We start from the raw sequence: 24825 nt of genomic DNA, 5'->3' as shown, positions 1-24825 counted from the left end.
CTGAGGGCAGGCAGTACGTGACACAGTGACACCCTGACAACAGGAATAAGAACACACAGGAGGCCGCCAGGCGACAGGCTGCTCTCTGAAGGATCACAAGATGAGGTTCAGTGGGCACAACTCCCATCTGCCATGGTCCCTGGCCACTGCCCTACATGGCCATCACCAGCTCCTGCCTGGTTGTCAGCAGCGGCCTCCTAGCTCCAGAGAAGAGTTCCACACGTGGAGCCCTGCACGCCTTCCACCAGTCCCTCGACGTTGCCCGTGGTAGCTGCTCTGGAATGCCAACACTCCTTCCAGGTGTTGTTTGCTCTGCCTGGTCCCAGGTACCCTCCTCACGGCTTCCATCAAGCCCCCCAGCCATTTCAAGTCTCTTGTTCTTCAGGATCCAGCTGGAATGCCACCTCCTCCAGGAAGCCTTCCTCATCTCCTATCCCCTCAGAATTGTCACTCCTTTCTCCGAGTGTTGCTCTGTCTTTCCCACACTGGTGTTCCTCATGGGCAGGAACAGTGCTAGTTTGTTCTTTTATCCTTCTGCCTAGTGTCTACTCTGCCCAGCAGCTTTGTGGGGCAGAGGCCACTCGAGTCAGTGGACTTCTTCCTATCTCGGGTCAGGGCTCTCTGCTGCAGGCCGGTGAGGTCCTGTTTCATGGCAAGAATGTGGACATGAACATCAGAAAACCTGGGGTCAGCTCTGCCACTTGAGTGACTGTGGGCTAGCCTGACAATCCGGTCTACATGCAGACCTTCTGTGGGTCTCTGATCAGCTGTGGACCTGACATTCTATCCAGCCCAAGGCGTTCACAGCTTCACTCTGTCAAAACGGGTCAGTGGGATCTGGGTTGGTTGCTGAGCTTGGCTGGGCCCCTCCTGGGGTGTTGTGAACCCCCAGACCAGGAGAGGGGTGAGCCCACACTCTGGACGCCCCTCCTGCTTGCTCACGCTGGTGCACAGGGTGTGGTCTTCCAGCTCGGGCACTCTTGGGCATGAGGAGATACTCGCTGTCCTGGGCAGGTGGGGTCTGGGGATTCCTTAGAGATTTGCCAACGAGCACGTGGATCACAGCGGGTCTTCTCCATCCTACTATTTTCTTTTGAGAAGAAATTCACACACTCTAAAACTCACCAGTTGAAAGTACGCAGTTCTGTGATTCTTGGCACCCTCGCTGTGCTGTGGGGCCATCACTGACATCCAGCTCGGAAACATTTCCAGCACCCCAAAGAGAAACCTCATACCTGTTTGTAGTCAATCCCAGTTCCCCTGCCTGGCTAGCCCTTGACATCCAATACCTCCTCTCTATCTCTACAGATTTGCCTATTCTGGGTATTTCTCAAAACGTGAACCTCAGCAGCGCCTGACCTCGGATTCACCCCTTGCCTGCCTTAGAATTCCAAGGTGGGGAGGTTCTGCCAGGAGAAGGGCTTGATTTCACAGCACCTGGATGTGACGAGGGGGGATTCAGGCGGGCAGGCGGAAGGAGGGCGCTCACCCTGCAAAAATCCCTCGTGGAGACAGAAAATCACCAGCTGTGCTCACCGCTATGGAGGAAGGACTTGCTCGCTCCATCAGTCTGCCGGGGGTATGTCTGGAGGTGCGGGGGGAAGGGGACCTGGGGATAGAAATTCTGCGAGGTCCCCCCCTTTGTCCACAGACATCCCTACCTAAAGGCGTGCCGTCTCCAACCCCTGCATTCGCCAAATATGTGTTCTGTCCCCTCTACACTCCGGGGGACTCTCGGGGCTCAAGAGAGACAGTGGCGAGGAGCAGAACACAGAACACAGACAGGTGTCTTTGTGGGGGTCAGAGTCCGGTGGGTGCAGGTGCGGCCAGGGCATTGAAGCTCTCTAGAGAGTGTGTCAGAGTGGGTGGGTTGTGGGGGGCGGGGTCCGGAGAGCCTTTTCAGGGTCCCTTGGGGTGGGTGAGCAGAGGGTGCCCCACGTGGAAGCCCACATTCCTGGACCTGGAGCAAAGACAGGAGCAGGGACTGGAGGGAGGAAAGGGCCCGATGCTTAGGGTCTCACGGGCCACATCGCCCCTTCCCTCCGCGTTCTCCTTGGAGCACTGGGAAGCCCCTAGCAGGGGAGCAGCAGGGCCAGATTTGTGTTTGAAATGAGCGCTCTGGGTGGAGTCAGACTGCTCCAGTGGGCTTCAGATCTTGGGCCACAGATTCAACACTGGGAATAAGTATTTCCTTCCCATTCCCACACAGAGCAGCTGGATTTCTCTTGGAGACCACGGTGCTCAGGAGAATGCTGTGTAGAAGGAACGGAGCTGTGGTTCTGGTTTTAAAGGAGGATGGGGCCACCAGGTGAGACCAAGGGCACGTCCGGGGGCTGGTGAAGTGGGACAGTGGACGCTGGGCTGATGGTGAATCCAGGGAAAGGGCCCAAGTGAGTGAAGTTGGGGCCCCGGCGGGGCTAGGCCTGCAGTGCATCTGATGCCAGCTTGAGCCTGGAGCTTCTGGTGAAACCAGAGAAACCGTATTGTTCTGTGGACAGCTGGCTGCTTGTCCGGACCTGCCCAGCCCCCTAAGTGTTTTGTGCAGACTGTCCCTAACTCCAGGACCCACGTCAGACCCACTGACTGGCAAGGCCAGTCTCCCTGCAGAGACCCTGGGCGTCCTCCAGGTTCCCATGGCTGCTGGCATCTGTGGCCCGTGGCTGTGTGGCCTCAGTCTCTGTCCCTGAGGACACATTAGCTCTTCCTTGTTGTTGTCACATCCCCTCGCCCGCATCGTGGGAGGGCACCTGCGGCTGCTGTTAGGGTCACGATGATCTCCCCTTTTCAGGAGCACTGACGTGGTCATCTCTGCAAAGGTCCTTTTTCAACCTGTTCTTTATAGGTTCCAGAGATTAGGTCCTGGGTCTTTGGGGGACCATTTTCCAGGCTGTCACATGCACTAAAGTTCAGAAATCCCTCATGTGCTCACTAGTGGTTGCTGGAGGACCAGGTGCGGTGGGGAGCGGGGGGGATGGGCGGGACAGGTCTGGGGAATGGGAGACACAGATGTCCAGGGATGAGTGAGTCATGGGGCCGGGAAGCACAGAGAGGGGAACACAGGTGACAATATTGTGCTGATCTCGTTGTGCCGTGGCAGGGGGCCACCACGCTCTCAGTGGGGAGCACAATGTCTAGAGTTGTTGAATCACTTGGTCTACACCTGAGACTGATGGACCGTTACAGGTCAACTATACTCCAATAGTCAACATTAGCAGAAAAATCACAGATGGGGTCCACATCCTTCCAGTAGACCAGGCCCCGGAAACTGGAGCCACGAGAAAGTCCCAGGTTACATTTCCTCTCTGGGAGGAGAGCCCATGACTCTGAGCCCATGACTCTGAGCCCTGGGCCTTCCCTTCCAGCCCCGTTCCCCAGGAACAGCCTCAATTGCTGCAGACCACGGAGCCCTGCTGAGCCATACTCACGCTCCAGCTGGTCACTCGCCCTGCCCTGAGAGGCGGGTCCTACTATTATCTTCCATTTTAGGGAGGAGAACATTAAGGGGAAGGGAGGCTGCTCAAAATGACAGAGCTAATTACTGGTGGAGCTGGGCCAGAGACCCAAAAGCTTCGTTCACACTCGGAGCCGCCTTCTTGGGGGCTCACCCAGATCCTTCCTGCAGATCTCCGGTATCTCTGACTCCCTAGCAGATTAGGAATCAAACTTTCCTGGAAGGGAGGCAGAGCCCCAGCCCCTCACCCTCGTCCTGCTCAGAGCCACTGCCCCGGCTGGGGTAGACACCTGCCTAAGCTGCTGGACCTGTCTTCCCATCTCGGCCACCGGGGCCAAGAGCAGGGAAGCTGGCCTTGCCTGGGGCAGGGATGGCTGCCATCCCAACAGATTTCTTAGGGAAGGGCTCTTTGAGGCTCCCAGCCTCCTAATTGTTTGCTGAAGGGGAAGGTGGGTGAGATTCATTATCATGTGGGTACACATTTGTTTGCACTGTGACTCACTTCCCTCTGGAGAGCAGGCCCTTGCATAAAGGGTGACAGCCACCTGGCCTCCCAGTGGCAGGTGTCGGACAACCCTGTGCAGCTCTGCCCCCCGTCTCCTGTGTCCCCCGCGGAGCCCATGGCCATGTCAGCCCCGGTGGCCAGAGTAGCCCGGCGGCGGGCGGCCACTGAAGGTCTTGGCTCCCACCAGAAAGCCATGAAGTACTTGGGCCAGGACTTTGAGAGCCTGAGGCGACAGTGCTTGGACTCAGGAGTCCTCTTTAAGGATCCAGAGTTCCCTGCGTGCCCGTCTGCCTTGGGCTACAAGGATCTGGGGCCACACTCCCCGCAAACCCAAGGTGTTGTCTGGAAACGGCCCACGGTGAGTAGCCAGGCCTGCTCCTGGGTGTCAGATGGGACAGAGGGCTGTCGCTTCTTCAGGCAAATAGCTGAGGGAGAAGTCATTCTTTGAGGGAGAAATCATTCTTCCAGGTCCGTATTTTAGAATAGCTCCTTCACCCCCTACCCTCGCCCTCCTTTAAAGTCTTTTTGGCGGAGCAAGGGACGGAGGGAAGAGCATTCCTGGACTTTGGAAGCAGACAAGTTAGATTTGAACCCCAGCTGGCCTTCCTCGCACAGGTGACCTCTATGAGGCTCTCGTTTCTCCTCTGTGAAATGGTGCCCAAGGGCAGGGTATGGAGAACTGTCCTTCCCAAACCTCGGCCTGTGGCCTCCTGCTCCATGACCCTTGTCACATGGTCTGAGCTGCGGGATCAGAGCCCCTCTGCAGGGTGGGTGTGAGCCCAAGTGAATCAAGGGCTCTGTCCTGTGTCTGGTCCACAAAAGGAGCCACAAGGGACTAGGCTTTGTGGCTCCTGGCCAGGCCCCTTTTGTCTCCTCAACCATGATGGGAAAACTGAGCTGTGGGACCTGTCTTCTTGGCAGTGGTGGAAGAGGGAGCATGAGGACAGAAGGGCTCTTCAGATGTGGTCAGGACCACGGGCCAGCTCCAGCTACCTCTGCCCCTTTGCTGTTTTCCCCACCCGGTCTGCGCACAGTTCCCACGGCTGGAAGGACCCCTCCACCCTGCGCCCTGCAGCCACCATGGCCCACCTTCCCGTCCCCCTGAAACCTGTGTGGTTAATCTGAGGTGTGGGCAAAATCCGGACTGAGAATCAGTTTCGGATTCTCGCTTCAAGAGGTGGTTCAACGGGCAGGTGTGTTTTGTGCAGGGGGCTGCCTGCGCCAGTGGGGTAGAGGCGCTGGTCAGGGAGATGCCAGGAGTGAGCTCTGGTCCTGACTCTGATGGAGATGGTGGGGAGACAGGCACACGGGTGAGGCGTGGACACCCTGGGAAGAAAGATGGAAGTGCTCCATGGGGACAACCAAGAGCCATGGGATCCTGGGGTGTCAGGAGGCTGCAACCTGGAGGACCTGGAGCACCCCAAGGAGCCCGGGGCGGGAGAGACAGGGATGAGGACACTCCGCTTGGCCCTGAGGAGATCACTTGCTCCATTGCGCTTTCCCTCCCCACTCTGTCTCTCCTCTCCTTCCTTCCTTTCCTTATTCTAATTGCGGTAGAACGCACTTAACGAAAGACCATCTAACCATGTTAAGTGTGTGCCAAGAGCATTTCCGCTGCTGCAGCTGTCCATCATCACCTCCAGAGCGTTTACACCCATTCATGAATCCAGGGGCCTGTGGGTTGCTTCCACCCATTGGCTCTTACGGATCACGGTTTTACAAAGACGCTATTCAAATATCTCTTTGAGACCCTGCTTTCGATTTTTCCGGGTGTCTACGCAGAAGTGGAGTCACTGGATCATTTGGTGATTCTATTTTTGATGTTTTTTTTAAAGAAACAAAATGCAGGGACACCTGGGTGCCTCAGTCGATTAAGCGTCTGCCTTTGGCTTAGGTCATGGTCTCAGGGTCCTGGGATTGAGCCCTGCATCAGGCTCTCTGCTCAGCAGGGAGCCTGCTTCTCCCTCTCTCTTTTCCTCTGTGCCTACTTGTGATCTCTGTCTGTCAAATAAATAAAATCTTAAAAAAAAGAAACAAAATCCATTTTCTTGGTTTCTTTTTAAAGAAAGTTTAAAAAAATCTTTTAAAAAAGATTTTTATTTATTTATTTGACACAGTGAGAGAAGGAACACAAGCAAGGAGAGAAGGAGAAGCACACTCCCTGCTGGGCAGAGAGCCTGATGTGGGACTCAATCCCAGGACCTGAGCCGAAGTCAGACGTTTAATGACTGAACCACCCAGGAGCCCCATTGATCTGTGTATCCCTGCTGATTAGCAATGTTGAGCATCTTTTCGTGGGTCTGTTGGCGATTTGGATGTCTTCTTTGGAGTATTGTCTGTTCGAATCATTTGCTCATGTTTAAATGGGGTCATTGGCTTTTTTGTCTCCCTGGCTGCGTTTGAGAGTGACACCTGACTTTGTTGGTCTCGGGGGGACTTCACACCAGTGCTCTGATGGCCCTGCTTCTCACAAAGGTGTTAACTTTGACCTGTCCTGAGGGGAAAGCAGATGGGATCTGCTGAATATGTATGTGTGGATGCTTTTGCCCTCTTGATGATAGAATGAAGCTTGCTACTTAGATGTTTTCTGAAATCATAAATTTTGGCATCCTGCCCCTTCCAGGTGTTTTTTTGCCTACTTTTGCTCTACTTTTCTAAAAGATTAAAAAAATTATTTGAGAAAGGAAGAGGGAGAGAGGAAGCATAAGTGGGAGAGCAGCAGACAGAAAGAGAAGCAGGTTCCCCGTTGAGCAGGGAGCCTGAGTGGGACTTGATCCCAGGACTCTGGGATCACGACCTGAGCCCAAGGCAGACACTTCATCAACTGAGCCACTCAGGTGCACCCATTTTTTTTTTTCTCCTATTTTTTAAGCTGCTAAATGGAAGGTCTGCTTGGGCTCTTCTTCTAACGGTGGAAGACAGGTTGGCCCAGATTGAAGACCTCAGGGTCAAGCTTGGGATCTCATGACTCTACGGTGATGTTCCCAGTGGCACTGGGCAAGAACAGGGCACTGTCGCAGACTCCACGGTGGTGTGTGAGACCAGCGGAGCTCTCCACAGAGCCCTCTCCATTCTTGGCTTCCCCATCTCGCCATGCACACGGCCAGCCCAGGCCTGTGGTTTGAGGGCTGCCCGGTGTGCATGGGCCCAAGCACAGCCCAGTGGATGAGACTTTTCTCTGTGCATTTCTGTCATTTGATGAGTGCGTTGATCTTAAGGAGAAATGCAGAGAGGGGAGCAAGGTGGGTCAAGCACACCAAACGGACCCAAGAAGCAGCCAGCCTAGGTTAAGGGAGACGTGGAGGGTATGACCGTCGGGAGATAAGGGTTCGGATAAGGGGACCAGCCTTTGTCGGAGGCGGCCGCCCTCCTTCCAGCCGCTGCTCTGGACTGATGAGCTGGGGACTTTCAGTTCAGCCTTATTTATGCGCAGGTCGTGTGTGCATGTGGGTGCAGAGCCTCGGAGGTGCTCTCTGGTCGGAGGGAGACAGTAGGACAGTTGGCTGAGAGTGCGGACTCGGGCGTCAGCTGGATCGGGTTCTGGTCCCTTCTGTGCTGTTCACTGGGTCTGTGACGCCACGTGATTTCCCGAGCTCCCTAGGACTCCGTTCCCTCACCTGTAAAAGGGGAGAAATAGCATTATCTACCTTGTGGGGTTTCGCATGGCGCCTGGCATGTAACAGAGCTCAGTACTAGGAGTGTCTCTGTTATTCATGTCAGAGGGGGAAGCACACATATGACGACATGCATGGGAGCTCGCGGAGGAAGCAGTTACACCTGACCGTGGAACGGGGGCCGGGCAGTGATGTGGAGGTCCAGACATTGGAGCAGGGCTGGGAAGCAGCAGGAGCAGGAAGGCCCAAGCAGGCTCTGCGCCTTTGTTCAGGGCGAACACGGCCTGGGAAAGGTGGCAATGAGAGAGGGAGTACGGGGGGAGATGGAGGTGAGGCGGGAAGCTCCGAAGGGTCCAGGACCTGAAGGGGCAGGGGTGCCGGGCTGTGATGTGGCCGTAACTGTGGCGATGGTGACCAGTGTAGCAGCAGCATGGGGTGTACTGCAGTCCTGGACCAGAGCTCCCGGAATGGCCCCGGGGGAGCGTGGTCACTGAGAATGTGCCGTCCCTGTCACTTCCTGCCTCGGACTCAACACGGTGCCTGGGGCTCCCCCGTGCCCTGCGTCAGGGGCTGGCACAAGCCTGAGTAATTTGTGTCTGTGTCTGAGTTCCTTACCCACATGTCAGTAAACATGATTACGGAGAAGACATGAGCTGCTTATGAAGGAGGAAGGATGGGGCATGGGAGGCCCCCCTCTCCCAAAACGCTCTGCTTGCCACTTTCCCCTGTGTCCCCCACCCAAGTGTGGGTCCCGCAGGCACGATGTGGTGACTGGGAGGGCTTTCTGTGGGCTCTAGAGGACGCACAGGACTTGTGAGTCACTGCGCTTGTTGGTTGGTATTTCTGGGCGGAGGTGTTTTGAATTGTGCTAACAAATGATGTGAGGACAGGAACATCCCCTCTGTCTATAAATCACTCTGTGCCATTCTGCCTATAACCTGTGAAATTCCTGCCAGCCTCATGAACCAGTCTGTCTCCCGCACTAGATGCAAGATTGTAGTAGCCGAGCTCATGGACCCGTTAGCTCTGAGTCGCTGAGGTTGGCAGCACGTGACCTATGTCAGTGACGTGGGTGGCTGATCTGTGCGGCTCAGGGGAGCCATCGGGGGGATCGTCATACTCCGTGGCTGGGGTTTGGGTGATGTCCCAGGAGGGAGTGCCTGGCATGTGGCATTGCCGTAGGACGTGCAATCATTCAGAGCACTGAGGACCCTGGTGGAGGGCTCCCTGACTCTGAAGGGCGAGCAGAGCAGAGGAAGGAGAGGATGACGGAGGAGGAGTATTTAGAGAGGTGAGGGTACTGACGAGGGCAAGCAGGGATGCAGAAGCCAAGGGAGGAGAACTCCAGCAGGGGCGAGGAGGGAGGGGGCAGTCAGCACCCGGGGCAACCGTTCTCCCTCTGTGGTTCTGGTCGAAGGTAGAAACCAGATTTCGGGAGACTGAAGGATGAACGGGTGATAGGAGAGAGGGTTTTTAAGGAGCGAGAGTCTGCGAGACCCAGTTCAGTGTGTTCTCTTCCCTTCCTTTCCGACGAAGCCGCACGGTCCTGTGCCAAATGAAATCTAATGTGGTTTTTTTGTCCCTCTCTTTTTAAAAAAGGATGTTATTTATTTATTTGACAGAGAGAGAAAGAGGGTGTGCACGAGTTGGGGGAGCAGCAGGCAGAGGAAGAAGTAGGCTCCCCACTGAGCAGGGGGCCCTATGTGGGGCTCCATCCCACAACCCTGGGATCATGACCTGAGCCGAAGGCAGACGCTTCACCGATGGAGCCACTCAGGTGCTCTACCCCTCCCTTTTTAATTATTCATTTCCCAAATCTCTCCACCTTCTGAATTTGCAGCTTTGAGAACACCTAGCTTGGCTGACGCTGGGTCTTGGTCTAAATTGCCCTGGAGACCACAGAAGCAGGAAACAAAGGAATAGAACGGAGGGTCCGCCCACGGAGGGCTGGCTGAAGAGCTTGCAGAAATTAGGATGAAATTCTAAGGCTCGCTCTGGGCTGGGAAAGGAGGTACAATACATTTGTGATAAAAACGGATGTACATGTCAATGCTTTTATAAGAACAGACAGTTTCTGAAAGGATACAAAGGAAATGTGAGCGGCGAGCACTCTGCATACAAGTGATTTTGGTTTTATGGGCATTATTTACTTAGACTTTTTTTTTCAACTTAGGTGCATATATTACTTTTTCAACAAAACACAAGTGAATAAATTTTTCTTACTACTTGGAAGAAAAGAAAGCCAGCAGGAAGGCACTGTTCCCGTTCACCTAGACGCGAGCTGGTGGCGCTGCGCAGGGTGTGGGGCTGTCACTGCAGGATCCACGGTCTGCTGCGCAGGGGGGGGATCCCAGTTCCTGGTGCTGGCCCCGCCACCTGCTTCCCCGGCGTTCGGATGCACTTGCAGTCAGTCACAGGGGCCTCTTTGCTCCTTGAAGACCCACGACTGCCCGTGACCGTCTGCCTGGGGTTAGCCGGACACCCCTGTCCTGCTCCTAGACTGTCTAACCAACGGGCAGGCATCCTCTCCCGCCCGGAGAGCCTCCCAGACGCGCCCCTCCCAGGCATTTCACGTTCCCCCTTTCTGCACAAGCCCGCACCCGTTGTTATGCACTGGGCTCGTCTCTGACTTCTCCGTGGAGGTCAGTCCGGGTTTCCCACACAGGATGGACGCACTTCGAGTGTGATGTCTGTGCTCTTCTTCCCTGCTCCCGTCACCCTCGTGCCTGCCCCGTGAGGCTATGTGTGCAGGGTGGGTGCCCCGCAGTCGTGCTGGGTAAACAGGGAAGAAAGAGCTTGGCGGGGCCCCAGCGGTGCCCCAGGCCGGTTCCACCCTGACGGTCCTGAGCGCAGGGAGCGCGGGTCAGCTGCATGAACCGCCCTCCCTGCCCCGACACCTCAGCATCAGCGTCAGCGCCTGGGGCCATGGGCACATCACTGGGGAGTTAATGAGTGCACATAGCATGTAGTCAGCGTGGGGAATGTTGATCTAATGCTCTCTGTGCAAATGGGGTGTTGTCTGAGAGGGAGGTCATGTTCGAGCACATCAGTGCCAGCCTCTGCCCTTCTCTGGCCGCCACTCACACCAGCGCTTGGCACGGCGTGCACAGTCACACCGATGCAGGTGGACGGTGGGGAGGCAGGCTGTGGCTGCTGCGGCTGCTGCCCTGGACCCCTGCCTGCACCCCCACCCTGCACCTCTGCCCTGCACCCCCATCTTGCACCCCGGCCCCGCACCCCCCTACGGCCTCCTCCCTTCGCTGGCCTGCAGAGTCATCAGCAGTAGCGTGAGGGACTCACAGTAGGTGACTTGGCCTCCTCGAGGCTCTGCTCTGACGGTGGAGCTCCCCCACCCCAGCTGCGACCAGTGCGGGGTGTCTTGTGACCTGTGTTTTGTCCCCCTTGCTTTCAGGAATTGTGTCCCAGCCCCCAGTTCATTGTGGACGGAGCCACGCGAACAGACATCTGTCAGGGGAGTCTGGGTGAGTTACTGGGGACTCTCCATCTGGGGCAAGGCTGGCTGTGAGTGACATGAGTAATGGGACCTCACGTCCTGTCTGCGATATTGTGTGTGTGTCTGTGTTTCTGAGACGGTGCTCCTTGCGTGGGTCTGCGATGCTAGAACCGTGGCTCCCCAGGGCGATCTCTCCAGGCCACGGAACCCCCTTCATGGGCCAGGATTGTAGGTGCGCAGTGGACAGCCGCGCCGGGCGGTGCTTGACAGTTGTGGCCTGTACGTGGACACCATTCACCGGATGGAGCAGCCACATCTGCACAACTGTGGGCTGGCCCAGCCGATGCTTTAAAATGAGTGAGAAAACGAGAATCCCGTCTTCCCAGCTGAGCTCCCTTTAGGGAGCCCGGGATGGTGGCAGGACCGGGCCCAGAGATGCAGGCGCCGGAGAACAATCCTACCCGTGAAGACCAACAAAGCAAACAGAAGTCCTGTGTCCACGTGGGCCTGAAAACCCTGTCCTCTCACAAGGTGCCCTCCCCTTTCCTCCTCATTCCAGCTGAGAAAATGCGTTCTCTTCCGCCTGCTGGAAGCCTTGATGAATCTGAAATTCACAGGCATTTTATTTCAAATGCTTCCCACGTTCTGGCCTTAACGAGCATTGCTCGCAGATACCCCCTTGGCCGAGCTCGCAGAGCGTGAGTGCAGAACTGTGGGAATGTTCCGGGCACCCCACACGGTCATGCTCCCGCTGCCCAGAGCCACGGCCTCTGTGTCCCAAGCCCTTGTGCCGTTCGAGCCGTTTGTGTGGGGCTCACAGTGTGGGGGGGCTGGGGTGGGGTGGGGTGGGGGCAGGGCACAGCATCCTGGCCCTCCTTGTTCTGCCTTTTTACTTTGAGCTCAGTGTTTAACCTAATTAGCATGTGTCTCAGGGAAACACAGCCCCGAACGTACGCTTTTAACAGCTTCTTGCTACAGATGTTTTAACTTCGGAAAAGCTATTGAATAAGTGCCTTTTAATTGCCGGCTTGCATAGAGGTTTGAATGGTTTTGAGCAAGGAGAAAAGAGGGCTTCCGAGGAGCCTGGGTGTTGCCATGGTGAGTGCGGGCGGCTGGCCGGGCACAGAGGGACTCAACTGCTCTAGAATTCAACCTGTGGGAAGGAAGTGGGGCCACCAGCAGGAGCCCCGGGGTCAGCCCTGCTGTGTGCTGGCTTTTCGCATGAATGGAGCAGAAGGGGGCTGAGGGCCTGTGGCCGGGAGCGAGGCTCCGGCAGTGGAAATGTGGCTGCTCCTGGGTGTGGGGGTGCCGGGGGTGCTGGAGGTGCCGAGTCACAGTGCCGTGAGTCAGCCAGGCTGCCTTGTGTGGTGGGTGAGTTCCCCATCAGAGAGCAGTGCCGGGTGCCCCTCGGGGAGACAGGATGCGCCGCCAACAACGTGTGTTCAGAGTGCTTGCGTCTGACACCACACAGTGGGGTCTCCTCCGGGGTTAGAACATGTTCATTACTCTTGCTTGCTGTTATTTTACTACTGTTTTGAATTCATGACCTTAGACACTGGGAAGCTGTGCTGGGACAAGTCCGCTTCCTGCTTCCCATCCTTGGATGTCCGCTGCCCCGTGTGTCTGAACTGCTCCTTGTCCCGTCAGCTGAGGCAGCCACAGAGCTCTGTCTCTTCCGCTGTCAACGACAAGTGTCGTGGCAAATGCTGTCCTGTTGCGTGGGGGTGCTGGCCATTGCGTGGCAGCAGTGGTCCTGGTGGGCGTCTGGCTCCCTCCTGCTCAGCCAGGCCATCCTCCCAGAGGCGGGAGCCCCTTAGCAACCATCAGAGGTAGTGTTTGGCCAGTGCCCAGGGCCTGGCTTTCTTTGGAGACGTAATTTTAGGTGCATGAAGCCTGGGAAATCTGTGATGCTGAAGATTCGATTGCTCCCAACAGCTGCGTGGAGAATGGGGCCTATTCCCTCTTATTGTGGGGCTCGGCCTCTGCCAGAGGAGAGCGTGGCTTTGGCTCCATACCAGGAGCTAAGTGGATGTGTTTTGGGAAACATGGGCCAAACAGAAGCCCCCTGGGTCCGCAGGGCTGGGGCTGAGGAGGGGCACCGTGCTGGTCCCAGCCTCTTCTTGCTCCGTCTCCTTGGGGGACCCACAGCTCACCCCATCAGCACGGCCTCCAAAGATGCGAGGAAAGCTCAGGTCTCTGCGATGGGGTAGGGCTAGGTGCATTGTTCCCTGGGAAGAACCTGGGCAGAGGGCTGAGGGGCATCCGTGGGATGGAGGCTGGCCACAGAGGAGGCCAGGACGGTAGCCTGGGGCCCTGAGAACCCAATCCAGCTGCTGTCTCCCAGGTCAAAACTGTCCAGCTTTGCCTCTGCAGGGGTGCAGGCAGGGATGAGGCCTGGCGGTGGCACGGTTTAGAGGGAAGGAAGAGTGGTATAGCTATGGGGCTCGGAGGGCCTGGAGGAGGCCTGGGGGTCACCCTGAGATGGCTTGGTGCAGGCGTCAGAGCCGAATCACGCTGGCCTGTGAACCCCAGGGCACACCGAAGCTGGATTTTGACAAACAAGCCCATATGAGCAGATCAGCATCCATGTCAGGGCTGGACGTGTGGTGGCACAGTGTTGCTTGCTCCCCTGGGCAGTTCCCTGCCTGCAACCTGTCTCCGAAAGGTCCCCCTTTCTTTTGGATCAGTGTTTCTCATTGGTTCACCTTTTTGGGTGGTTTCTTACTTCTTAAAGGCCGGCCCGTCTCCAGCCTCCCCAAGATGGCGCTCAGACATGAGGAAGGCCAGAGATCCCCTGGGTGATTCCCGGGGTTGTCTTGTGATCCCACTCAGTTATGAGGTGCTGTCTGCCCGGAGAGAGTGTGAGACCCACAGGCTAAGGGCTCAGTCCCACGAGACTGTCCCCCCATATCTCAGACCGCAGGCTCCTGTTCCCATTGTCCTCCCCCGCACGCCCCTGTGCTTCTGACCCATCAGCTGCAGATGAAGGGCCTCACGACCCGTCGCTGGGAAACATCTCACTCCCCAGAGCATGGGTTCCTCCCAGAGATCCAGCTCAGGCACAGCCAGATGGAGCAGAGGCATGGGATGAGGTCTGGGGAAGGGACGCTGATTGCCCAAAGCTGCACGTGTGCGCCAAGGAGCACTGTGAGCCCCGGCCTCTGGGTATTTCTGAAGGTTCATGACAGAGGCCTGATGGAATCAGGAATCACCACTGCTGATGGGTCCCAGGGTCAGGGGATGAGATGGCTCTTAAATGTCCAACTCATTCACTGGGGTTGGTTCTCCTGGCAACCATTTGGGTCACCTAGGGGCTTTCCTAAGCCACCTCGTTAACATAACAAAAGAACTGTGCAGAAGAGGACTACCTAGCTTCTCTGGAGCTCTGGGCCCAGAAGCAGATCTAAGACCCAGCCTGCGTTTCTTTTTATAAATCACAGCCTCCAGGGCTGGCTGGTACTTATGCCAGAGTTGTCCTTGGGGTCCTGGGTGGCCCTAGGGGGGTACAACTGTGCAGGGTCAGGCCTGTTCTCCCTAGGGAGCTCCCAGGCCCAACCCTGCAGCCACCACCACTCTGGGGAGGGACCAACCTGCCTGGATCTCCTTGCCATCAGTGGATGCAGACGTCGCTGAGGCTGCCGTCTCCCCTCCTTTCTGCCTCCAGGCTCTGTGCCACCCTCACAGCCCCCATGAATGCCCTCCGCTTAGGCTTCATCTTCAACCTAGTAGTGGCTTAACTGTTATTCCTGCTCCTGTCACTGATCAGCCTCATAAAGGGGCTACTGCAGAGATCCCAGCACTTGACCTCATCTCTGTCCCTGCTTCCCTCACCTGTCCTTCAGCCAGTGGCCCAGGGGCAGCTCTACTTCTCCCCTTGGCAATTAGGAAGTGCCCAATAAGCTGGACCCTGAGTTCTTGCTACCTATGATTTATAATAACACTAGGTATTCAGACCTAAAGGGAATTTCTGATTTAGCACTTTCTGTTGTAAGAAAGCCTAACTCAGGATGACTGTCTCTTGGTGGACTTAAAACCAGAGCCCCTCATTGTTAGGGCTCGGGTTTGTTTGCTATTTACTGGAAGTCCTGAGGCCTTAGGGTGGAGGGGGGAAGGTTCTAGGGGGTCATTATTTAAGTGTAATTTTAAAAAATCTCTTTATTGTTTTAATAACTATTAAACCCATTACTTGTATTACCCAAATAAAACATAGGAAGAACAAAGCTTAGGTAGTTCCCTGACTTTCCCAGATGCCAGTGACCCAGGACCCCCCCATTCTAGCTCTACAGTTAGTCCAAACTCTAACCCACAGCCAGATCTGACTGGAAGGTGGCTGGCGGGGAGGGACTCGTCCATCAAGGTATTTCCCAGGTTTTCTACCCACCTTACTCGCCACCAAAAGCCTCTTGTATCCAAACACCTCTTGGCTGCTTCTGGCAATTAAAACTATGGTCCAAGGTCAAAGCCATGTCCCTATGGAGAAGAACCCAACGATTGTGCCACAGGCTTCAAGGCAGGTCCCCAAACAAGTTCCTGAAATGTTCTGAGCAGCAGAATAGAAGTCCATCCCCCCAAGAGGACTTTGAAGGGGCATGTGCTGATTTGGATGTGTTCCTGAACCAACAGTCCACTCACGCCTGACAGTCCCTGGCAGGAATCCAAACACCCCCCCTTGGAGCCCCGCGCTTGCCCGAGTGCCAGGAGGACCTGTGCAGTGTCCTGAGTGAGGCAGATGAAAAGAAAATTAAGCTCCTCCAGCTGGGCAGCCCTGTTTGATGTCAGCAACTGAGGGACGTGGAGTTTCCGTGCCTTGAATTGTAATGCGTGAGGAGTTTCTGGGTGGGTGGATGGAGACCGCTCAGCCGGGCTCGAGAACATCAGAGGGGCTGCGAGGATGCGTGTGTCCTGCGGGGTGGATGTCGGAGGGGCTGCAGAGTGGTCACTCTGTCAGATCCCCCCGGGGCCTGTGCTGGGAACCGTTACTCGCCATCTCTCCTGCTGCAGATGTTGGTGGACATGGGAGCTGTCATGCCTAGTGCATGTCCTCTTGGGCTCCCCTTTCCCACAGACTGGGAGACTCAGGAGCAAACACACAGGGGCCACTGGGCATTTGTTCCAGACAAATACACCGAGTCATTCGGACACTTGCTATTCGTCAAGCCGGGCCCCCCTATGTGTCAGCCTCCTGCTGGGGGTGCCAGACCAGGAGTCCACATCCCTGCTGGCTGGAGGGCCCCGGGAGGTCACCCCGGGAGGCCGCCAAAGCGCTACTCAGTAGCGGCTGCTTGGGTGGGTGCTGTGACCCGGTGCACAGAGCTTAGGTACTGTCCGGTCTTAAGGAAACACAAAAAGACAGAGTGACTCGTGGCTGGAGAGAAGGAGCAGGTGGCCGAGCCATGAGGTCTTGCTGGGGGAGGGAACAAAGCAGCCACTGCCCAAGGGGAAAGGCCAGGGCATCAGAGTTTGCCTGGAGGGCAGGTTCTTGGTGGGAGCAAAGGGATGAAAGCTGGAGACATGAGTGGGATCCGCCCTGTCTTCTTTCTTTGCGCTCTCCACCCCAACCATTGGTGCTTAGGGGTGGAGTGGTCAGGGTCCTGTGATGTAGGGGTGGGCAGAGTACATCCCGTCCTGAGGACGGGACTTTGAGTGATGCAGCAGGAGCCACCCGTGACCTTCAGACACGGGAGGATGATGGGGCATCTGACCTGGAAGGGGGCGAGGTGACGTGGGCTGGACGGAGCAGGGCGCTAAATGTCAGACTGGGCAGGGACATGCGGCAGGCCTGACCGGTGTGTCCCTGTGACTGGGTGCAGGTGACTGCTGGCTGCTGGCCGCCCTTGCCTCCCTAACCCTGAATGAAGGGCTGCTTCGCCGCGTGGTCCCCGGGGGCCAGGATTTCCAGCAGAACTACGCGGGGATCTTCCATTTTCAGGTACGGTGCTTGGGGCCCATGGTGACCCTGCAGCTACGTGGGGGTCGGGATACAGCCAGAAATCTGGCGTCTCTTCAATTCTTCACCCCTGATGGCCAGCTGCTGACCTGAAGTCTTCCCGAGGGTATAAACAGTGGAGTCAAGCATGTTTCATAGCTCAAGCGGGTTATACACTGTGTTCTTAGCAGAGAGCAAGTCAGAGAAAAGAAAACGTTGTTAAGAAAACTGTAAGGAAGAGGAAGGTACTCCATGTGTCAGCCAGCCCTCGCTGCTCTGACCGTGTCATTTGGGAATCCTTCCCATGGGCTTGGTTCCCTCCCACATCCCCAAACCAGAGACCCCCAACGCGGGCGCCTTTGCTTATCACTCACACGCTGGATGCCACGTGTCCTGTGTTCTCTGGCCTCTCCGGTGGGTGTGGATGGAAGACGCAGATCCTGCTCTTGGGGGGGCTTGGAGCTCGGCCCTCCACATGGGGTGATGTCTGAGGGGCCTCCGCCCCATGTCCCTTGCCCCCCAGTTCTGGCAGTACGGCGAGTGGGTGGAAGTGGTCGTGGACGACAGGCTGCCCACCAAGGATGGGGAGCTGCTCTTCCTGCACTCAGAGACGGGCAGCGAGTTCTGGGGAGCTCTGCTGGAGAAGGCCTACGCCAAGTGAGTAAGTGGTACAGGGCCGGGAGACCCCTGAGTCCCCGAGGATGGCACCTGCCCCACCCTGAACCCGGGGTGCCTGGCCGAGTCCCCCCAGCACCTGGACACCGGGGCCAGTAGCTCTCGGCTCAGCCCTGCCCCCGTGAGGTGTGGATCAAGGTGGGGGGGGTCAGCCCTACAGGTTCTTGAGGCCTCCCCATTCTCCTCCTTCAAATCTCAAAGTCAATTCCTAGGTTAAGGTGAGTTTTTCAAACAACCATGACGAGGAAGGAACAGATGCACTTCGGTGCTGAGGCCCCGTCCAGCTCTCACCGCCCCCTTTCTGCTGGAGTTCCATGCAGGAAGCCTTCTTTGTGGGTTCTCCTGATGCGTGTCACCTACCCTGTCCTGCAACCCCATACCTTTCCAGCCTTCTTCCCAGAGTGAGCCCCCGGGGCACTCTCTCTACCCACGGCTGCCCAGGGTTCCAACCCCCAGGAACCCAGGAAGCCAGGGTCCGTACTGGGAAGTCTGCACTTGGCTTCCTACAGGACTTGGAGGTGGGGGTGTGTGGCTTGGTGGGAGGTAGCCAGAGCTCCCTGTCAGCCCAAAGCAAAACTGGCAAAGGGCCCTCTCTTATCTTCCAGCCCACTCTGCATCCTAGCACCAGCCCACATGGCCCCTCCTCTGCAGATGACACACATTTTTTCTTTCCCTGCAGGCTCAATGGTTCGTATGAGGCTCTCACTGGAGGGTCCACGGTGGAGGGGTTTGAGGATCTCACTGGAGGCATTTCTGAGTTTTATGACCTGAAGAAGCCCCCAGCCCGCCTGTTTCAGATCATCCGGAAGGCCCTCCACGCGGGGTCCCTGCTGGCCTGCTCCATTGACGTGAGTCTCCCTGCTCCCCACTGCATGGCAGGGAAGGGGCCAGAGCAGCATCTGGGGCTGAACTGTGGGCAAGTCTGGGGACGGAGGGGTCCCAGACCTTATTAGTGGGTAGCAAGTGGGTACATCGTGGGAGTCGCAGTCTGCAGTGCCAGGGAATGGCCCAAGAACGGAGACCTGACCCCTGGATCCAGCATCCCACCTTTGCTGCCCCTTCCCTGCTCGGTGATCGTGAAGCTTTAGGAAACAGATACATGGTGGGTGTGGGGGGGTACCCGATGGAGTTGGAGATCCCTGAGAAGAAGGGGAGCGGATCTGGAGCCAGGGTGCATGTGCTGCCTGGGTGGGGGGGCTGGTGGTCTGGGCCCAGGGGTGGCATGGACACTGGAGCTGGCATGTTGTTCCTGCCCCTGTCTCTCCCTGACCTGGTGGCCTTGGGCACGCAGACAGTACGTCTCTGCCAAATCTCAGTTCGAGGGTTTGCCTGGTGGGGAGATGATGGGGGGCCTAGACGGGGGCCTGCGGATGAGGAAGGGGGAGACATGGGAGAAGCAGTCTGGCCCAGTGCGACCTTCCCAGATAACTGGCCTTCTTCAAGCGGCAGGGAGACATTCGGGGACCTGAGGTGACGCCCTGGTGTCTGGTGGCATTTAAATCCTGTAAGTCATGCTCCAGCCCCCGAGCCACATGGCGCCTGCCTGGAGCTGCAGGCCTGTTCAGAGGTCACCAAGGTCACCATTGCACCTGCACCCCAGTGTCCCCCAGCGGCCAGCCCCGACGGGGTCAGAGTCAGGGTCAGGGTCAGGGTCAGGGCCATCCTCTGTGGACTTCATCCCCAACCAGGTCTCCAGTGCAGCTGAAGCAGGAGCGGAGGCCACCACCTGCCAGAAACTGGTGAAGAGTCACGCCTACTCCATCACTGGGGTCCAAGAGGTAAAAGCTGGAGGAGAGGGGAGGGTAGCAGGTTGTGATACTGCATGCATCCAGGTCACCACAGAGAGCCTCCCGTCTGCTGAGGTCCCTCCCTGGCTGCCCAGGACGCCACCCGTGCATGGGTCCCTCTTGCTCATGGGCCCTTTGGACTCTTCCCCCTTGGAGATGGATCCCGCTGTCTGTCTGTGCCTCAGCTCCCTGGGCTCCAGCAACATGCAGATGAGACGGGCTTGGGGTGGGAGGGTGGTTTTGGAGGAGGTTGTAGAGATTGTCCGTTAGATTTTCTATGTGGGTTAAGAGGTGCGTGTGCACAGGTGGAAACCCGTAGGACCCCAAAGGGGATAAAGGCAGTGATGTCGGCTCCCCCAGGATGAGGCCCAATGGAGAAGGAGCCGTGCTGCTCCTTCCTCTCCAACCCAAGCAGAAAGCATGCGCTGTAGTTTTCACGACGTTTATTTACTATATTCTGCCCAGTTGGAAAAAGTGTTTGCAGTGACTTACAGTGACGTGTGCAGACACAATCAAAACACGAAACTGAAATCCACCAGACAATGCAGGCGAGAGACAGGGCTGCCCTCGAAAAATGAGCTTTGCTCTGGGCTTCCCAACGGCCAAGCAAAAAGGGAAATGAGACGGGATCTCAGTTTTTGTTGTATATGAAAACCCATGAGTGTTGTAATTCACCAACACGCTCTTCTGTAAAGTCATTTCCCAAGCAGAGACTGAACACACATGTGTAAGTGTGGGCGAGGGCATGACGGAGGACATGGAGGGGAGTGGGACACCCAACACCTGACATCCTTTGTGTGAGTGTGTGTGTGCAGAATGTGAACACGGGGGCTCTAGTGGGGAAGGCAGTAAGTGTGAGCTTCCAGGTGTGTTTGCCGACATGCTGTCTGGGTGCCCATGCCCCTTCCACCATGTCCTGACCTCAGTGACCTGCGCCCTCTGCATCTAGGATTCCTGAGCTGTCCCAGAGAGGTAGCCACGGCACCCAGCTCCTGGGACAGCCACAGGGCTTCAGGGCAGTGATGGTGTGTTTGCAGTGTTTGGCGCCATGTGTGCTTCCTCCAGAGGGTACTCCCCGAACGCTGGCCACCGTGCTCTGTGGCTTATTGTCATTTCATCTGGTGGGTTAAGAGCTCAGTGAGTCTTAGTCAATTACCAAATTTGAGTGCATGTGAAAGCCGACACGAACTTGTTTGTGAGCCAGACACATGGTTTGTGGAAAACAAACCAAATTGTGGAAAACAGAGCAGTTGGCCATATCTGGAAAACGTGTTAAAACAAGGGCGTGGCTCTTTGGGGACATTTGGAAAGTGCAAGTCCTCAGGGAGCAGACGGGGGGTGGTGGTGGACATGGGGTCGCAGGCTGTGGGGAGGACGCAAGGATGGGGGCAGACGTGGGGGCGTGAGGGAGGTGCTGGGGGCTGGGGCTGGGGGTGGACGTGGGGCGCAGGGGCGGTGGGCATGGGACAGATTCGGGGTTGTGGGGAAGGTGTGGGGGCCTGGGGCAGGGGGTGGACGCGGGGAGTAGGGGGTGGACGTGGGGATGCAGTGGGGGGCAGGCACGGGGTGTGGGGCAGATGCGAGGGGTCAGGGAGGGAGGCGGTCACGAGGGTGTGGTGGGGGGTTGCGGACGCGGGGGCGCCGGGCAGGGGAGCCCAGAGGCTCAGGTGCTTCCGCATGTGGACCTTGCAGGTAAATTTCCGGGGTCGTCCCGAGAAGCTGATCAGACTCCGGAACCCGTGGGGCGAAGTGGAGTGGACAGGGGCTTGGAGTGACGAGTAGGTTCTTGGTCCCCATCCTCACCCCGTGCTGTAGAAAGGCGGCTCACAAAACACAGCGCTCATGAGACCTGGGGCCCCGTGAGCACGGCTGTGTTTTCGGAGCCCAGCAGCCGGTCAGGAAGGAGAACTGCTGGGCTCCTGCTGAGCAAAGCACGCCGCAGGCAGCTGGAGTCTGGCCTCTGGGTCTCTGCTTGGCCTTTGCAGGCTTGGCAGCTCTGTCTCCAGAATGTTTTCCTGTTTCCCACCTGCCACACAGTGGTGATTGCCAGGGGAGGCCAGACCCGTGAGATCCCGCGCCTCCCACTGCAGACCATCTCTCAGACAAAGGCCAAGCCCCCAGTGCCCAGTGGAGGAAGCAGGATCCGGCCCTAGGGGCCAGCTGGTGGCAGATAGCAGCGGGCATCTGGGAGGGCTGCTTGCTCTTTCCTGACAAGGTCATGGGGGGGGGCAGACAGGCTTCCCTCACCCAGGCCTCCTGCCACTGAGGAAGCACCTGGGAAATGGGGTGTCCCTAAGCACTCGGGTAACGCCCTGTTGTGCCCGCCCTTGCCCGCCCTTGCCCGCCAAAATGGCAGGACGTGGCCCGTCACCGCACACTTCCCTTCAGGTGTGTGCCACAGAGAGAGGTAGGTCCCGAGGGCAACAGACGCTGATTCCGCTACCGGCATTGGAGCAAAACCCGAAACCTCCATTCCACCATCTGCCCGGGAAGGGCGCCCCCGCAGAACGAAATCTACGCTCTGACTTTTGGCCGTTTCAGCGGACAGCTCTTTAGCAAGCTGCCCAGAGGGCTTCTGTGACCCCATCTCCTTCCCTGACAACCCCCCCCCCCGCCCAGTCTCTGAGAGGCTGCGGCAGGTGCGAAGGGGGGTGGTGTCGGCGGGTGAGGGCCGAACTCCAGCAGCTGGAGACACAGCTGGGACCATTTTTGTAGCAGCCGGTGGGGCAGGAGGACACTGGGTCTCTGAGCCACAGCTCTAAGTCAGCCCAATGTCCAGTTAACTTAAACAATCTAAATTTGTCTTAGGCTCAAAACCCAATTGGGAGATTTGATTCAGATCCAGAATTCTCTAACTTGTCTAATCTTTGTTTACAGCAAGAACATTCTGAGATTTGGGTCTGATGGGTGAAAGTTTCCCTGAGCTGAAGGCGTCCTGGGTTCCCTCCTGCATGACCCCTGTGGTCCTGTATGGCTGGACTTTCCTGGGGGAGGGTAGAGTTCGTGGTTTGCTGAAGGCATCCAGGGAAGGGACATTTTTATACCATTCGGTTCCTAGACGCTGCACACTTATTTCAGGAGACCGAGCTTGGTAAAGGTCAGGCAGGAGGCTGGAGACGTCATTTGAATATACGTCTATGACATATATGGCCATTGCCACGGAAAGGCCATAACAGGAGGCCTCATGGGTGACACGACTTCAGGAAAATTGCTGCCCGACTGGGCCTGATGGCTGTCACTGGCGGCTCGGGAAACGGATGATGCACCTATGCCCAGAGAGTGTCTGACTCCCCCAGGGTCCTCACCTGAGGGATGAGCCAGAATGACAACCAGCCCATGGACCAGGGGTGCACGCCTGACAGGCAGCCTCATCCCTCTTCTCTTGGACCTGCAGCCCTGTCACAGAGTGTGGCAGTTTCAGCTAGAAATGAAGGTTCCCTGGCAGTGAAATTAAGGCAATGTCCCTGCTGCATGACTGCGGTCCATGTCGTCAGTCCGCATCCCTCCCGGGATGCGTGTCCCCCTCCCCCACCACTGCCGGCCTGCTAGGGTCTGGCTCATGACCGTCTCCGCCCTCCGGGGGCCGTCTAGCTTCAGGAACCTGTGTGCTGCAGCGAACCTTTCACAAATGACCTACCTTGGCTTCTCTTTTTAAAGATTTTAATTTTTACGATTTCCTCCAGGGCCCCAGAGTGGAATGACATAGACCCCAGGCAGAAGGCGGAGCTGGATAAGAAAGCGGAGGATGGCGAGTTCTGGTGAGCACCATCTGCAGGAAGGTGTCCTTCCCAGCGGCTTCACTCCCCCGGCAGCCAGGGTCTCAGGAAGCCCACGTGGCTCCTGCTGGGGGCGTCCTTCTTCTCCCCCGTCACCCTTAGGCTGCCCGACCTCAGGGACTGCATGTGTCCCTGTCTCTGCTGCCCCGCCCCCTCATGAGGCAGAGCACCAATCCCATCTCAGCAAGTTGGGCTTAGCCACGTGACAGGGTGACTTCCTTTGTGGGTGGGCTAGGACAGATGCCAGGGACGTCCCTTGAACATGACATGGTTTAGGGACATCTCTGCTGGGCAGACTTAAATTGGAGGACTGAAGTCTCTGCAGATTCCGAGGTGCCTGGCCCCGGTGGCAGGGCCCATTTTCTGTTCTGTCTCTCTGCCTGGTTGTTAGACGTGCGAGGGGCGCTCTCTAATGAAACAGAGATGCCAACGGTAGCCAGGGACTTGGACAGTGGCCCCGTAGACATGGCAGGGTCAGAGCTGGTCCCTTGCTCTGTCCTGGAACCTGCCCCGTGGACCCAGAGCCCTCTGATGCTTCTGCCCCCAGGATGTCATTTCTGGATTTCCTGGAGCAGTTCTCCCGGCTGGAGATCTGCAACTTCTCCCCAGCCTCCCTGAGTAGCGAGGAGCTACACAAATGGGACCTGGTCCTGTTCAATGGCCGCTGAGGCGGGGCTCCACCCCTGGGGGCCACACCAACTTCCCAGGTGAGCTGGACGGAGGGCTGCGGGGCCCCAAGTCCTTTTGGCCTGTCCCCCCTGGGCTGCACAATGCCTCAGCCTGTTCACTGGCTCCTGGTGCCCCACAGGGGCCCAGCTTCTCCCTGGGCTTGGAGGCCAGGGCGGCAGGGTGGACAATGGTTCTGCAGCCCCCTGCTGAGGCTGGAGCTCAGCCAACAGGGTTCTGTAGCCTCCACGCTTCCCCCACCTGCCCCTGCCCCCCAAGGATGCCTCGTGCTCACTGTGCTCCTTTCTCACTCTTCTCCTGGTCCCTGCTGGACACGCATCCCCCTGAGATGCGTCCTGAGATGCGTGGACCCTGTGTTGCTCCAGTAGATCACGCCATGCTAAGTCTGTGTGCCCTAGCTGAACCCGGAGGGTGGGGTAGAGCGGCCTGAGCCTGGGGGCCCGTGATGGCCACTCCTTCCTCCTGTGGGAGCCACTGGAGCTCCACCCCGGGAGGATATCTGGGCAACCCCTGCCTCTGCCCTAACTGGGGGGCTCTCGTCTCATTGTGGGTGGGGAGCCCTCCCCGGTTCCCTGGACATCACTGACGCATCCGACATAGGCTCCTCTCGGGCCGAGACAGCCGAGGCAGCAGGAAGAAGATGCAGAAAAAACGACCCACCTCCCAAAGGAGAAATAAAGGAAAGCAAAGCCTGCTCCCTCTGTCCCCCCAGCCCCCCAGCCCCTCTGTCCCCCCAGCCCGTCTGCCCCCCAAGCTCCTCTGCCCGCCCAGCCCCCCAGCCCACCCAGCCTCCCTCTCCCGGCTCTGACGCTGATCATTGCAGGGCTGCGCTCCGAGTTCTAATAAAATCCCATGTCCGTGCAGGCTGGGTTCCGACCACCGTGTGTCTCTTCTTCACTCCCCACCCACTGCCCACCGTCCAGCCCAGAGCTCCGCGCCTGGCGGCAGCT

The 24825-nt window shown here is 57.4% G+C and overlaps 1 protein-coding gene across 1 annotated transcript; it reads left to right on the top strand.

Moving 5' to 3' along the window:
- The first annotated feature begins 3995 nt into the window (after nucleotides 1-3995).
- CAPN8 (calpain 8) lies at nucleotides 3996-24597 on the top strand. Its single transcript, XM_045069643.1, has 10 exons — nucleotides 3996-4314; nucleotides 10983-11052; nucleotides 16835-16953; nucleotides 17474-17607; nucleotides 18305-18473; nucleotides 19314-19403; nucleotides 21105-21190; nucleotides 23096-23170; nucleotides 23736-23895; nucleotides 24476-24597. Exons 1-9 carry the CDS (start codon nucleotides 4072-4074, stop codon nucleotides 23854-23856), a joined length of 1107 nt encoding a protein of 368 aa, XP_044925578.1. The 5' UTR covers nucleotides 3996-4071; the 3' UTR covers nucleotides 23857-23895; nucleotides 24476-24597.
- Nucleotides 24598-24825: the final 228 nt, after the last annotated feature.

Source organism: Mustela putorius, unplaced genomic scaffold, assembly GCF_011764305.1.
Source record: "Mustela putorius furo isolate JIRA1106 unplaced genomic scaffold, ASM1176430v1.1 tig00003942_pilon_pilon_pilon, whole genome shotgun sequence".
NCBI lineage: Eukaryota > Metazoa > Chordata > Mammalia > Carnivora > Mustelidae > Mustela > Mustela putorius.
The sequence above is the reverse complement of the archived record's forward strand: the minus strand, read 5'-3'. Positions and strand labels throughout refer to the sequence as shown.

Excerpts from the sequence above, each read along its gene's own strand:
- CAPN8 (XM_045069643.1), top strand. The coding sequence starts at position 4,072 with ATGGCCATGTCAGCCCCGGTGGCCAGAGTAGCCCGGCGGCGGGCGGCC. Across the intron at positions 4,315-10,982 it reads TTGTCTGGAAACGGCCCACG|GAATTGTGTCCCAGCCCCCA; the intron begins GTGAGTAGCCAG and ends CCTTGCTTTCAG. Across the intron at positions 16,954-17,473 it reads CGGGGATCTTCCATTTTCAG|TTCTGGCAGTACGGCGAGTG; the intron begins GTACGGTGCTTG and ends CTTGCCCCCCAG.